General features: G+C 40.8%; 2 protein-coding genes across 3 annotated transcripts; both read right to left on the bottom strand.

The window, feature by feature from the left end:
- Positions 1-1811: 1811 nt before the first annotated feature.
- LOC148100707 (apoptosis-associated speck-like protein containing a CARD) lies at positions 1812-4768 on the bottom strand. The gene is made up of 3 exons (XM_087848528.1): positions 4328-4768; positions 2570-2611; positions 1812-2495 (listed from the first exon to the last, which is right to left on the bottom strand). The coding sequence occupies exons 1-2, from the start codon at positions 4578-4580 to the stop codon at positions 2586-2588; spliced, it is 279 nt and encodes a 92-aa protein (XP_087704654.1). The 5' UTR covers positions 4581-4768; the 3' UTR covers positions 1812-2495; positions 2570-2585.
- A 3402-nt stretch (positions 4769-8170) lies between these two features.
- On the bottom strand, positions 8171-13063 carry etsrp (ETS1-related protein). 2 transcript variants are annotated; one of them, XM_087847860.1, is made up of 8 exons: positions 12959-13063; positions 12269-12350; positions 10785-10907; positions 10630-10698; positions 10179-10328; positions 9849-10088; positions 9620-9738; positions 8171-9047 (listed from the first exon to the last, which is right to left on the bottom strand). In XM_087847860.1, the coding sequence occupies exons 1-8, from the start codon at positions 13013-13015 to the stop codon at positions 8769-8771; spliced, it is 1119 nt and encodes a 372-aa protein (XP_087703986.1). In that variant the 5' UTR covers positions 13016-13063; the 3' UTR covers positions 8171-8768. The 2 variants fall into 2 exon arrangements, with proteins under 2 accessions (XP_087703986.1, XP_087703987.1); XM_087847861.1 differs by having other exon boundaries at positions 10785-10874.
- Between the last annotated feature and the right edge of the window lie 1177 nt (positions 13064-14240).

The raw sequence follows: 14240 nt of genomic DNA, 5'->3' as shown, positions 1-14240 counted from the left end.
TAAGTCATATAAACAGATGTGGAAAAGTCACAATAACAGTGTCCAGGTGGAAAAATACACAAAGAGGCAAAACTGGCAACTAAAAAATGACAAATACCTCAAATCGACGGCCAAATCGCAAAAATCAGACACTAGAAAACACCTCTGCAGGTAAAACCACAGCAGGCCTGTTCAGGCCATAAAATCCCTTCACATGATTTTTATATTTCTATGACAGTCGCTTTTGAGCGTATTTATTTTGTTATTGTCACGTTGCTTCAGAGCAACACTAGCAGTGTAAGTGCAAAACTAACATAATTATGATTAATAATATATCAGTAACATCATTTCACCCTTTACATGGGCAACAACCACAGTCATGAGCCTGGGAATGGACACTTTTATCTAAGCTTAAGCTACAAACTCAGTCTTCTTTAACTGCACCACCACAAGCCCAAAACAGATTCAGCCTTTCTAAAGTAACATAAGGAAACCTGTGATGTCTGTCAGCATGGAACAAACGGGAGAAGCCCACTAACCGCAGGTCCTCACAGGCTCACTGGATGGGTCACAGTGTAACAAGCACAGTTACAGTTATGCAATTCCTCGTTCATCGCTTATTTCCAGCCGACCACCTTATAGATCACATCCATCGATTACAGTATAATGGCATATTTTCAACATATGAGAGCTAACATTTCATTCCTTTAGAGAAACACAAACAACTTTCATCTTTTGGGGCTTCGATTCACAAGTCAGTGATACCACTGCTTAAATCCAAAAGATAAACTCACCATGCTGTTTGCTTTGCTTGCTAAACATAATTTAAACTGCTGCTGCGCCGACAAACTACTCAGTAACTGACAGGGAGCAAGGTCAGGTTGTATAAGTAATGTTTTTCCCAGCTTATAAAACCTTTCAGAAAATCACTGGAGTGTTTAATGATTGCAAATATTTTCAAAGCCAGAGTTTATATCCATAAGGAAAATGTAAACTGCACAAAGCAGAACCACATCATGAAAAAATAATGCCAGACCAGATCATTTATACTTTTAGTGTTCCAGAGAGCAGGGTACAGTGAAACGTGTTTCTGCTTACACCCTAAGCAGAATCCATGTAATGCATGAATGTGCCCCTCTGGCCATCACCAGTAGGCGGTAGGTGAAGTGTCTCGCCCAAGGACACAACGACCGAGACTGTCCAAGCCGGGGCTCGAACCGGCAACCTTCCAATTACAAGACAAACTGCCAACTCTTGAGCCACCATCGCCCTTGTAAGTCATATAAACAGATGTGGAAAAGTCACAATAAGAGTGTCCAGGTGGAAAAATACACAAAGAGGCAAAACTGGCAACTAAAAAAATGACAAATACCTCAAATTGTCGGCCAAATCGCAAAAATCAGACACTAGAAAACACCTCTGCAGGTAAAACCACAGCAGCATAAAATCCCTTCACATTGTTTTTATATTTCTATGACAGTTGCTTTTGAGTGTCCATACAAAGTAGCAGAGGATGAACATCATTTTAAAGGTGAAGTGAGGCATGATAGTAGGACGATGCTTTTGTTTTGTTTTTTTGTATATTATGACATAAACCTTGGTTATTTAACTTAAACTGTAAGTTTAACTGTTACTATTACAGAACATGTTCTTCATTAAAAACACAAAGTTTCATCAAACAACAATAATATCCTACATTTTAAAAAGCATAAAAGCATATTAACACTGATGTGCTAACGTTTGAGCTTCCTCTGAGCTCCATGTTTCAGTTAGTGTGAACAGCTAGGAGAGTAAAAGACGATGTGGTTTTCAAAAGGCATAAACTTGACACATTTCTTGACTGTTCTGAGCAAGAATACTTTATTTCCATCTTTTACAGTTTTAAAATAATAAAAAGGGTTCAAAGTAGATGTTTAGGGACCCCACAGTTCTTGCAAGCACCACTTTAGCATCACAGCAATGTAAAGCCTTTTTATAGCAGTTGAGTCTTTTAGTTCTTGTTTTGTGGATTTCTTCCTTCTGCGTTCTTCTGTTTCTGATTCTCAGTCCGTCTTGCGTGTGGCTTTGTTTGGAACAGGTTTTCTACAATGTTTGGCTCAGGGAAGTGAGAGACAAGGTTAAACCTTCAACTTAAAACCTCTGAGGTAGTCCACTGTGGATTTTGAAGTGTATACTGGCTCAAAGCAGGGTTTGGGAAAGCTTCCAAGTCTGCATGCTTGATAAGAGTGTAGAATTTTATGATAGGTTACCTCTGAACAGATGGATGACCCAGTTTGGCAACAATAAAAACTGAAAACATTGAGCTATGACTAAAAGGAGGACCGGTTGAACCGCAATGAAATCTTTTTAGTTTCTCTGAAATTGTTTTATTTATTTTATGAAATTCTTTAGGATTAAAATTTAATGACACAACAGTTATAAAGTCAATTGTTTTGAAATAAATCTGGAGTTGGAGCATGTGTGTAAATAATAGAGCCTTTCACACACAGTTTTCCAGCTGCTGTGAAGTCTTTCACCTGCAAAACATATAAGATATCATAGATAGCATATAGTTGTTTATATGAACAAGTTAACAGAAAGATCAACTCACTGTCCAGGTGAGATGTCTAATTTCCTCCACCGGCTTCTGTGACTGAAAAACACAAATGAATCAAAATGTTAGCCTCCATGTTAGCCTCCATGCTAGCCTCCATGTTAGCGGTGTAACAGGAGAGCAGTTTTAGTTCCAGAATGAAAATAAACTCTGACAATTGCAATTTTAAAATATCAGTGTTACATATGTTTTATCATTTCGCTGTTACAGCTGCCCTGTTGGCTGACAAAAACAAATCTGGAACGTTGCACTATCAAGCTGCAGGGCCAGACTTGCCATTGTTATGTAATTTCCATGGAACTAAATTTGACTGTTGAGCAGCGAGTTAGCACATGTCCAGAGTCACATCCTGACACTGGAATGTCGGGCAGACATTAGAAAAAGGTTGAAGAATTCAGAGATCAGAGTCATTTCTCTGCGTTTTTCTCTGTTTTTACTGCATAAAGCTGGTTTCAAGTGTGATGCTACAAAAATAAACTTTAGCACTTTGTTACTGTAGGGCTGCATTTTAACGCAGACCAGACCCGTGTAAATGCTGGGCGATTGAGAAAATAAAAAAAATTGTTATTGGGCCAGAAATCTAATAACTGGCCAACTCTTCTTTGTAGAATTGCTTTAATTCGGCCATATTTGAAGGTTTCCAACATGAACCGCATGTTTAAAGTATCTCAGTCTGATTGAACTTGAACTATTTAAGTTCATGCCAGATACAACTGGTTTTTCACACAAGTCTTGGGGATCATTCAGATGTATTTTTGGCAAATGTGAGACGAGCCTTCATTTTTTTTGCTTTTTTGGTTGGCAGTGGTTTTGTCCTTGGACTCTCCTATTGAGGCCATTTTTGCTCATTCTCTCTTTTTTTTGTTGAACCATGACCTCTGCCCTTAACTGAGCCAGGTGAGGCCTGCAGTTCTTTAGAAAATGTTCTGGGTTCTTCTGTGACCTCCTGGATGAGTCATTGATGCACTCTTGGAGTAATTTTGGTCGGCTGGTCACTCCTGGGAAGGTTCGGCACTGTCCTAAGTTTTCTCCATGTGTGGATAATTTCTCACTGTGGTTCACTGGAGTCCCAAAAGCCTTAGAAATGGCTTTGTGAACCTTTCAGACTGATAGATGTCAGTGCCTTTTTTTCTCAGCTGTTTCTTTAAATCTTTTAGCTTACTTGACTTTGTCAGACAGCTGCTATTAAATGATTTCTTGATTGGTCTGGCAGTAATCAGGCCTTGGTGTGGCTAGTTCAATTAAATGCACAGTTAACTTGTGATTTAATATGATATGAGGGACAATTCGTTTCGCTTCAAGTAGGTTTTTCTTGATAAATCAAATCATTATTTAAAACTGCATTTTGTATTTATTTATTTTTTATACATTTTTTAATGATCTGACACATTAAAAATAGAAATCAAGAAGGGGAGTAGTTCTTTTCCACAGCACTGTATTAACTCTTGTTTTTGTTTTCTCATAATCAAATATTGAAGGCAGAGACCTCTGCTTGGTTTCACCCCTTTTGTGACACATGTGTGATTCCGATAAGCCCCAAATGACAGCAGCGATCAGTTTAGGAAGTTTAAAAGTGAAAGTAAATAAATGAGACCCTTTATTGTTGGTTAAAAATGTCTGCAGTATTGTTTCTGGTTCTGTTATACCCATCGATCTCTGTTGTTAGTTTTTACCCTGTGATTAACTGTGATGACGTTTCTGTGTAAATCCAGATGTAGAAATGACCACTAACTGAAACTTGGACATTGACCTCACCGAGTTCTTCCGCCTCGTTGCGACATCCAATCGCTTTCAGCAGGGCCACAGTCACCCGAAGAGCCCCCTCCTCGGTAAAGTGGGACACCAGCACGTCTGCGATCTCCAGGCGGCTTTTACTCTCCACCTTGTTGCGCTTGACGCGCGGCGCTTCCCTGCGGTCCAGAAGCTGGTGGCAGAACTTTTCAAAGTTGTCCGTTGATAAGTCCTCCAGCGCGCTCACCAAAGCAAGCTTTATAGTTTTGCCTGACATTTCCTGGCCCAGAAAGTTCGTGTAGCTCTGTCTGAACTGCAAAATACGCTTTAAGGAAGATGACTTTAGAAGGCGCACCCGGAAAGACGCATTTACTGCGACTGGGAAATATGGGTGCTCTAAGAGCTATAAGCGGAACACACACAGCAGCAAACATCTGGAACACACTCTGTCTTACGATAACAGTGGGATCATGTTCCAAGTACAGTAAGACTTGCTGTAGGGATCCACCAACAACGCCTGTGTGAGTAAGATCTGTCGACTCATATTGTGCATTGGTTTGCAGTTTTCTTGGCATGTTAGATTTCATAAATCCTAACAACCACGTGGTATAGCGCCGCTAGGGGGTTTCGTCCTGTTATTGTAGCATGTCTGTGGAGGCTCTCAGTTATGGAGGACCACAAGAGCAATTATTCTCTCGCCTCTGTCAGTGCGCCCCAGGGTGGCTGTGGCTACAATGTAGCTGCCATCACCAGTGTGTGAATGTGTGGATGACTGGATGTGTAAAGTGCTTTGGGGTCCTTAGGGACTAGTAAAGCGCTATACAAATACAGGCCATTTACCATTATTTCGATGCGCGTGGCTCTTGTGGTTCTCCATACTCAGTCATCATAGTCTAAGGAACCTGGAAAGAAACGGGTCTGGACTCTGCCTTTCTTTCTCTTCCTTTCCAAGCTCCCCAGAATATTATTGTAGTTGTTGGAGAGTCTCCTAATGTAAGTGCCGCTGCAGCCTGCAGCTCTCCGTGCATCTGTTTAGAGCAGGGCAACTCCAGGTCTGTTGTTCTACACTGTTTAACAAAAAAAAAAAAAACATCTTTAAAAAAAACCGGTAATGTTCCGGCAGCTGGGGCGCCAAAATACTACGGTAAAATAACTTCCTCATAAAAATACGTTTTTTTCCCAGTAATGACAATACAGTTTGTTGCGCTAATTTTACATGGGATCTTGCCTTTTCAAGTGATTTTAAACATTAAATTAGGAACATGTTAATGTGACTAAACAATGAAATTATCTATAAATAGGGGGAAAAAACAAATCCTAACAAAACAGTAATATTCCGGCAGCTGGGGCGCCAAAATACTACCGTAAAATATCAGAAAATAACTTTCTCATGAAAATACAGTAATTTTCAGCAATGAAAATAGAGTTTGTTGCGCTAATTTTACATGGGATTCTGCCTTTTCCAAGTGCTTTTAGACAGTAAATTAGGAACCTTTTAACGTGATCAAACAATGAAATTACCTATAAACAAGGTCAATGAATGTGGCGATATGAATCATAATACGTAAATGTACAGAAATATAGAGTTAACAGTTGGTTTAAATAATAATGGATTGCCCTGGGACAGACTGACAAGGCGAGGCTGCCGTATCGCACCATCAGCCCCTCTGGCCATCGCCAGTAGGCGGTAGTTGAAGAGTCTTGACCACAGACACAAAACCGAGAGTGTCCGAGCCGGGGCTCGAGCCGGCAACCTTCTGATCACAAGACGAACAGCCAACTCTTGAGCCACGATCGCCCTAAACAGCAATGATAATAATACTTATGTGATGTAACACAAGTTTATAGGAATCATGTTATATACTTTTCCATAGCATTACATTTGAATTCAACAGTTCAATCTTTCAAATAACGGACAGATATTTGTGAAATCATGATATATTTGTGAATGTATTTTAACAATCTAAATATGCATATGTACAAAAAAAAAATATTTAAAAAACAAGTAAATTGTGTTTTACTATATTTACAGTGATGTTATTTTACCTTTGACATCTCAAATCACAGTCTACTTATGTAAATTTAATGATATTCTAGAAAGACCGTACAAAACTGTAAAATATTCAGTAAGATACTTTGACATTACCAATTTTTGGAACAGTGCATTTAACTGACTGGCCTTCGAGTTGTCCGGCCAACATCCGCACCACATGCCCGCTGAACCTGCTTGGTGTTCCTTCCTTGCCAGACCGCGGTTACAAAATGTATAACTTCATTTTATAGATTTAAGACAAAAAAAAAAAACAAAACCCAACAACATCAACTTGCCATAATGTCGTTGAACAATGAAAATAAAGAGCTGTTCTGTCCGTTTTTTTCCTCAGACATGGACACGTGTTTTAGTATTTTGTGGGTGGAATATTTTCTAATCCATGTGTGGGATGAAAATGTCCCATAATTGCATGGGTCCTGTAAAATGAAAAATGTACTAGGTGTTGTAAATGTCAAATTTGCATTCTTGATCAATAACAAGGGCATCAAATAATTATCTAATGCATTTTCCTTACAAACGTGGCGCCATTTAGGGGGACATAAAAAGGCTTTCCAATAGTATACGATTTATTGCCAAGTAGCAAGTAAACAAATGACCACAAGACACATTTCCTCATGTTTTGTAAGTATGTAGTATGTTTACGTTGTTTTCTTGGGGGCTGAAACTTGACATGTTGTGTATATCCAGCTAATAGCCTGTATATGCCATACTGCAAATTTTGGTATCAATTTGATACAAAGTAAATAAAGGGCAGTGTTGCTGATACCGATACTGTTGTCTTATAAAGGAATCTTGTGTAGAGGAGAGTTATGTGTCATGACTAATAGTGTTGCGGCTCAACCAACCAACGGCCGCGGCAGGCTAAACATGAGGACACAGATGACGCGCAACAATAAACGCATAAAATACACTTCTGTACCATTTGCTCCTTTTATTCCACATGCAACTGTCCAATATACAAATCAGTGCCTGGGATTAACCATTAGACAAATGCACAAACTGCACAAAATAACTGCAACTCACCAATAACTGCACTAACTACTACGCCAAATTACAACTTGGCCTATGGCATCAATTAGTGCACAAATATACAAAATACATCAAAATTATTCAAGCTGCGCTCAACAGAAAGTTTTGCCTCATGCTCACCCTACCTTTCTGCTCATCAACATCAGGTGCTGTGAACAGGTGAGTGCAACCACATTTATCATCTACCACACCCATGAGACACGCCCCACGCACGTGCACCAACACAGTGAGTCCATTTAAACCAACCCACTTAGTCAAAAAAGGAACAACTCATATGGCTCCTACAAATAGTTTACAATGAAGTATATGATATAGATGACAAAAGGAACCATTGTGGTGAAGTGATTCGAACTTTCTGTTAAATTACGCCAGTGCAAAGTCAAACAAAGAGAAAAGAGCAGGATAGAACTCACAGAGCAAGTCATATAAGACGAAGGGGAGCAAGGAAGTGATGCATATGGCCAAATGAGTATAAAAAAGGCTCTTAGGAACATTCAGGGTTCTCCCTCTAGTTCTGATCAAAGATCCGAACAGTTGGAAATTATTAGATTAGAAATCCGAATTAGCTAAAGTAGATTAACTTGAAAAGTATAATTTAAGTGATTTGATTCTATTTGATTCTGGTTTGATTTTGAAAATGAGGGGAAAAAAACATAAATAAGATAAATCTTTCAAAATTGTTGAATTTTTAAAAAGTTCTCTGTTTTTTTTACTTCGTTGTAGACGTATGAATCCCTCTTTGTCCACCAGGGGGAGCTGCAGTATCATTAATTCCCCCAGCCTAATTTTATAAAAGAAGACTTTAATTCAACACGTTTATATACAGTTTATTTACATCAGACAACCATCACACGTCACTGAAACCTTCACAGCAAGTGCCTGAAAACTGCCAGTTTGTTATTCAGAGTATCAACAGAGGTAGACACGAGTTTTGTATTTAGAAAATAATAATAATAATAATATAAATGCACAAAACTCTATACAGGGTTCATATAAACACTATTTACAAATCCATTCTTTCTTTAGAAAACAAACAAACAAACTATCAAACATAACAACCCCAGAGGAACAAAGTACAAGTAACCCGAGTGCTTAAAATACCCCTGGCTTATGTCTGTGCTGCACTAAAAACAACCTGAGGTCAAGTAGCTCTTTTTATAGAAACATTTAAGAAAAAATGATATGATGTCATTAAATATTGGCTGCACTATGGCTCTATATACTTTTAATTATTATTCCCTGAAATGCAGCATCTGTAAACTGCCTACAACAAGTTCGTCCTCTTCCGCGAGGCTTGAGGAAGCAGAGTTCACTTTGAAGGCTGAAGTACTCAAAACGTTCAGGTCTGTCAGCCAGCAGCACTGAGGCTCCAGGGGTCGGCCCCTACTGTGAAACCCACGTTTCACTGCTGTGATCAGAGGCTGTCGATACCCCAGAGCCCTGCCAGGACTCTGTGTTTGTGGGTAAAACGTTCATACTGCTCAGGACCTCCTGTGCCGACTTTCCCAGCATGCCCTGCATGTCACAGACGAAGCGGTAGACGTAGCGCTTGCCCGCCGTCTTATGGATGATGTTTTTGTGGTAGTAGTAACGCAGGCCACGGCTCAGCTTCTCGTAGTTCATCTTTGGTTTGTTCTTGCACTGACCCCAGCGCTTCGCCACCTGTGGGATCACCAGCAAACACATGCTCAGAAAATACAATAGAAATGAATAATGTAATGAAGTAAATGTACTAATAAAAACATCTGTTAAAGTTTATAATAAGTAAGATGATTTATTTAAGTGCTTCTAAAAGCAGAAGAATCCAAGTGTTTATTCAAATGCATTAAATGTTTGTGTAAAGCAGTAATATAAGCAGATTCTGTCGTCTATCGTTTTATTCCCACATAAATGAATCCTCACATCTTTCAGTAAAGCTGTGCAATGCTCGTTTCTGCCCCCTGTCAATCTGGCTCTATAAGAACCAGGATGAGCAGCATCAGCACTGCAGGTAATATGAACAGGGGCCCCATCCAGTCATTGCTCTGTTAAATGGTACAAAGTTTCAACACCAGCGGTTCCATTTTTAGGAAAACAAGTGATTCCCAGCCTGACTTTCTTAAATGTGATCAACGTTTCTCCCCAAACTACAAAGACACACTCAAATGGAAAGTTTTGTGAAGTAGTTAAGAAATAACCTTTTATCGGTTCCATGTAGTGCTCAACAGTGACTTTGTCTAAAACAGGATTCTTACCTCTGTGGGGTCAGACATCTTGAACTCCCACCCGTCTCCAGTCCAGGAGATGAAAGTGCGGCAGGCAGAGTCCAGCAGAAGCTCCAGTAAAAATTGCCACAGCTGGATTGGACCGGAACCTGAATGAAGAGTTTGTAGATAAATTAATGAGGTCAAAGTAAGTAGCTGGCGCTGTAATGTGTAATCTATGTGTCACATTAGACAAAGAGGAAAAGAAGCAAAGTCTAACCTGGATAAGCCGACATTCCTGTCATCTGCCCCTCCCTGTCCAGCCTCTGTGGAGGGGTGTTTTTTCGTTTCACCACACGGGGGCAGTACTGCTCTGAGGATTGGAGGCTGGGGTTTGAGGGACATGAGGCCATAGATGGGTGTGATGGAGGGGCAGCGAAGTTGGGGGACTGATATTCAGACCAAAAGGACGAGGACTGTCTCTGTGCATCTGAGTCAAAGTAGCTCTGATCTGTTTCACCTGCACCAAACAGACGAATCACACACTGAACTACAAAAATCAGGTCACTGGAAAAGTGTTTGGTTTTAACCCACGAGTGAAATGTCTTACTTTGTACTGAGTTTGATCCCTTTCCTGTGAGGAAGGGGCTGTGGCTGCCTTCCACGGCAGGGCTGAACTGTCCGGTCTGGGGCACCAAGTTCTGGTATGTCTGAGGAGACTCCTGGTATCCAGTTTGTGACTGGTCCACTGCCAGTCCATCTGTGCACCAGGAGAGAGTTAGTCACAAACACAATTCCCTTAAAGTCAACTTTAAATGAGGTCAGTGTATGTACAAATAAGGCCTGTAAGCTCGGGCTTTAATCTGCTCTGGAAGCTCAGTTCCAGAAGATTTTTTCTGCTCATGGTTCTGTGTGATGTCACAGAGAGGAGATACACACAAATATCTGTTTTTAAAAAGTAGCAACTCAAAAAGCAACTCTCTGGTGTTCTCGAATAAAACATATGAACATATCCTTTAGAGTTATTTTACACGTAGCATCAGTGAACGTGAGACGCTCACCTTGTGGATACGAGGCCCACCAGTTGAACTCCTGGTATGTATCCAGGCTGAAGAGGGCAGCGTCACTCACTGAAGGTAAAAGAGCAAAAAATACAAGATAAGTCAAAACCTTTAATAAGCAAGCAAAGTATACCAAAACACGTTTTTCTTTTTACCTTTGGTGCCATAAGGATGGGAAGCTTTTGGCGGCTCCGGGTAGCCGCTGTCTGCTGCGTACTGCTGCTGCTGTCCGGGCGCTTTACTGTCTAACAGAAAAGACAGGTCTTCACCAGGGTAGTCTGGAGGTTCAACATAATACAGACAGATGGAGTCAGTGAAGGATGGTGAAGACAGGAGGGAAGCACAGCTCCTTTTAAAGCATCAAACCGATATAGGATTACCTGTTTAATCCTGCAAACCTTAAACTAATTCATTTTACAGCAGTTTTTTTGCAGCACAGGATGACACTGTTCTCTGTGTCTGGGGGGCATCTTATACATAATATATGTATAAGATTTGCTATAATGAGCAAACAATGAGGATAAACCTAATATTAGGCTACATAATTAAGATTACACTTTTTAATTTAGTAAAGGGTTGAAATACTTTTTTTGTAACTTTGTAAAACAAAGTTTTTCTTGTCAAACTCACCGTACTTACAGCTGTGTAAGTAAGGCCTATTTGCAAAACGCTTAATTCCTGATAGACTAAGGTGGTCCGTGACTTTTCTTTCTTTTGCAAATGTTTAAATTGTTGTTTTTAAGGTGGATTTTTTTTTCTTATGACTTAACAGATGTGATGACACTGTAAACTCTTTGGCACTGAAGGCACCACCAGCCCTCTGCTGCTTATAGCCTCATAAGGATAACTTTGATCCAGCAGTAAAAGCAAGTTAGCTGCATTATCTTTAAGCTGATTTTATGATTATATTAAGGCAAACAAATACAAAACATGAACTCAAAATCTGCTATGAATGTATAGTTTGCTGTAAATATGAAAAACTATGCTAAAATGCCGGTGTGGTGCTTTAAGAGCGAGGTTAATCAAAGCTCAGTTCTGCAGAAAAAGCCATGGAGAGAAGAATTGTGGGGGAAATTATAAGTTAGACTTTACAGTTGGGCTGAAATCTTGACGTGGGACATGAGAAAAAAGAAAAAAAAATGCCCCCCAGGTTTTTTCAGTTCTATGGATGGAGGCAGCTTGGAGGAAACAAAGCAGGGAGGGGGAGGAAACGCCAGCGGAGGGAGTGTGACAGAGTAGTGATGGAGGGATGGGGAGTGGGGGGGCGAGGGCTCTAAATCTGTTGGAGGAGGAAGTCTGGAAGAAAGGATTAGGAAAGACAGAGAGGGGAGTGCAACACAGAGACCGTCTTTAACCTGACCACCCTGCGTCTCTCTGTCTTTGCAGATCTCAGCCCATTCAGACAATTTCACACACGCATAATCACGGGCGTGTCAAGGACTCGCAGCGAAAGCTCTGACAGATGTGATGACACTGTCTGCGAACATGTTTCCTCTGTCCTTCAGCCGCTCGGCTTCAGAGGAAACAGATCGCACAAACATAAAAACCAGTGTCTGATGTGTCTGAGCGTTTCAGCGCCGTGCAGCAGAATCAGCAGGAAAGCCAGATGAAGCAACATCAGAGGATCCACTAAACTCACCATAAGATGCAAAGTCGAAACCAGCTGGCACTTCCTGCGTCCTGAAGTCTTCTGTGTAGTATCCGCTCTGGCAAACCTCCATCTGCGGTCATATGATTACAACTTTTTGTCATCACTGGGAATGAATTCAAACTTACAAACGGGGCGATCGTGGCTCAAGAGTTGGGAGTTCGCCTTGTAATCGGAAGGTTGCCGGTTCGAGCCCCGGCTTGGACAGTCTCGGTCATTGTGTCCTTGGGCAAGACACTTCACCCGTTGCCTACTGGTGGTGGTCAGAGGGCCCGGTGGCGCCAGTGTCCGGCAGCCTCGCCTCTGTCAGTGCGCCCCAGGGTGGCTGTGGCTACAATGTAGCTTGCCATCACCAGTGTGTGAATGTGTGGATGACTGGATATGTAAAGCGCTTTGGGGTTCTTAGGGACTAGTAAAGCGCTATATAAATACAGGCCATTTACCATTTACAAACGCAGTTTAGAATCACGCGAGTGGGGCTATAACGTTTCCCACTGGTGTTTATCTCGATGAATAATTAGGGAATAAATACATTTTTAAACAATCGGAAAAGCAAAGAATCCTGCAGTTTTCTGTCAGCTGACGTCCATCCGTGCAGCTTTAAACGGGTCTTTGTGGATGAACGACACTTGCTGCTCATTTTGTGTTAAAATATATTTTAGTTTAAATGACCGAGCTTACCTTTACTTTGGAGTCGGCGCTTCTGTCTCCTGCTTTGATCGAAGTGTCCCAGTACATGTGGCTCCTTCGCAGCTTCTCTTTCTAACTTGTACCGGCTGCAGCAGCGTGGAGTGGTCACTCTGCGGTCGGCCGCGTGCCGTTATAAGCTCAGCGAAAAAAAGTGGGCGGGGCGCGTGCCCGCGGTGAGTCGTGACCTGCTGCGGCACTGAGGTTTGTTTAACACCCCCCACCCTCGACCTCCTTTCCCTCCCCCCTCAGCAACAAGTCAATCAAACTTTCATTCATAAAAGCGTCTCAGGTAACAGACACGCGAGTGTAGCTTATTCCAAAAAGAACAATTTATTTATTAACTACACAGAAGTTCAAGATTTACAAGATCTGATCTGGAAAAACAAGAGGGGGGGGGGGGGGGGGTATAAATGTTGCTGTAGAAAACTTGCATGTATGAGGGGGGGGGGGGGGGTGTAATTGAGGAGAGAGGATTAAAAATGGGATTAAAAGAAGATAACACGCTGGAACTATAGTATTCATAAAGATCAACATTTGGAATTCAAAAATGGTCCATTATTGAAGTTAAAGTAAAGAAGTCCATTTTCTTTCTTTCCATGCCATTCAGACTGAGAACATGCACAGACACTGACAATTTTACCATCTTTCTTATTCCCTTTGTTATCAGTAAACGTGTTCCTCTTACACTGCACCCATATTTAAGTCTTTTATTAAAACTGACTGTTTTCTTCTTTTGTGGAGGGAAAATGGTCACTGCAGATGAAAAAGTGAGAATTTTGTGACATGGTTTAGAATAAGGACAAAGAAAAAAAAAGTGTCTTCAAAACGAATATGCAGACATGATCACATTTAAAGGTCGTCCATCAGGACAGTTTGACACATTTTCCTGCATTAAGGACACTTTGGTACCTTTGCATGGATTTGTGGGAGAAAGAGGAGTTCAGCATTTAAATGGTGATGCTCCCGGCTACAATTTCATTTAATTATTCCAAACTATTCTCATTTATTATTAGCCGTGCTGAGTCAACACACATTCAGACATGTTTTCCTGTTTTTCTTTTGTGTGTCAGGCTCCAGACTGAGTGCAATGAGTTGATTCAATTCCCTTTGATATTAGGCTTTTGTTAACCTGCTTAAACGGGGCCCCTCTTTGTGTCACAGACTTTTACACACAAAAGTTCTCGAGTTCTTTTAAAGCTCAGGTGAGTTTTACTTTTAAACTTTCCGTACATTTGAAACTTGTTGCAGTCTGTTATGATTTTCAGGACTTGTG

The sequence above is a fragment of the Neolamprologus brichardi genome, chromosome 11, assembly GCF_056152115.1.
Source record: "Neolamprologus brichardi isolate AB-2024 chromosome 11, ASM5615211v1, whole genome shotgun sequence".
NCBI classification, from domain to species: Eukaryota; Metazoa; Chordata; class Actinopteri; order Cichliformes; family Cichlidae; genus Neolamprologus; species Neolamprologus brichardi.
This window is presented reverse-complemented; position numbering and strand designations above follow the sequence as displayed.

What these genes read in the sequence shown, in the direction of transcription:
- LOC148100707 (XM_087848528.1), bottom strand. Translation starts at nt 4,580, where the DNA reads ATGTCAGGCAAAACTATAAAGCTTGCTTTGGTGAGCGCGCTGGAGGAC. An exon ending in CAACGAGGCGGAAGAACTCG is followed by an intron (nt 2,612 to 4,327) that starts GTGAGGTCAATG and finishes TGTGTTTTTCAG; the next exon opens with TCACAGAAGCCGGTGGAGGA.
- etsrp (XM_087847860.1), bottom strand. Translation starts at nt 13,015, where the DNA reads ATGTACTGGGACACTTCGATCAAAGCAGGAGACAGAAGCGCCGACTCC. An exon ending in GCGCCGACTCCAAAGTAAAG is followed by an intron (nt 12,351 to 12,958) that starts GTAAGCTCGGTC and finishes ATATGACCGCAG; the next exon opens with ATGGAGGTTTGCCAGAGCGG. An exon ending in AGATGTCTGACCCCACAGAG is followed by an intron (nt 9,048 to 9,619) that starts GTAAGAATCCTG and finishes GTGATCCCACAG; the next exon opens with GTGGCGAAGCGCTGGGGTCA.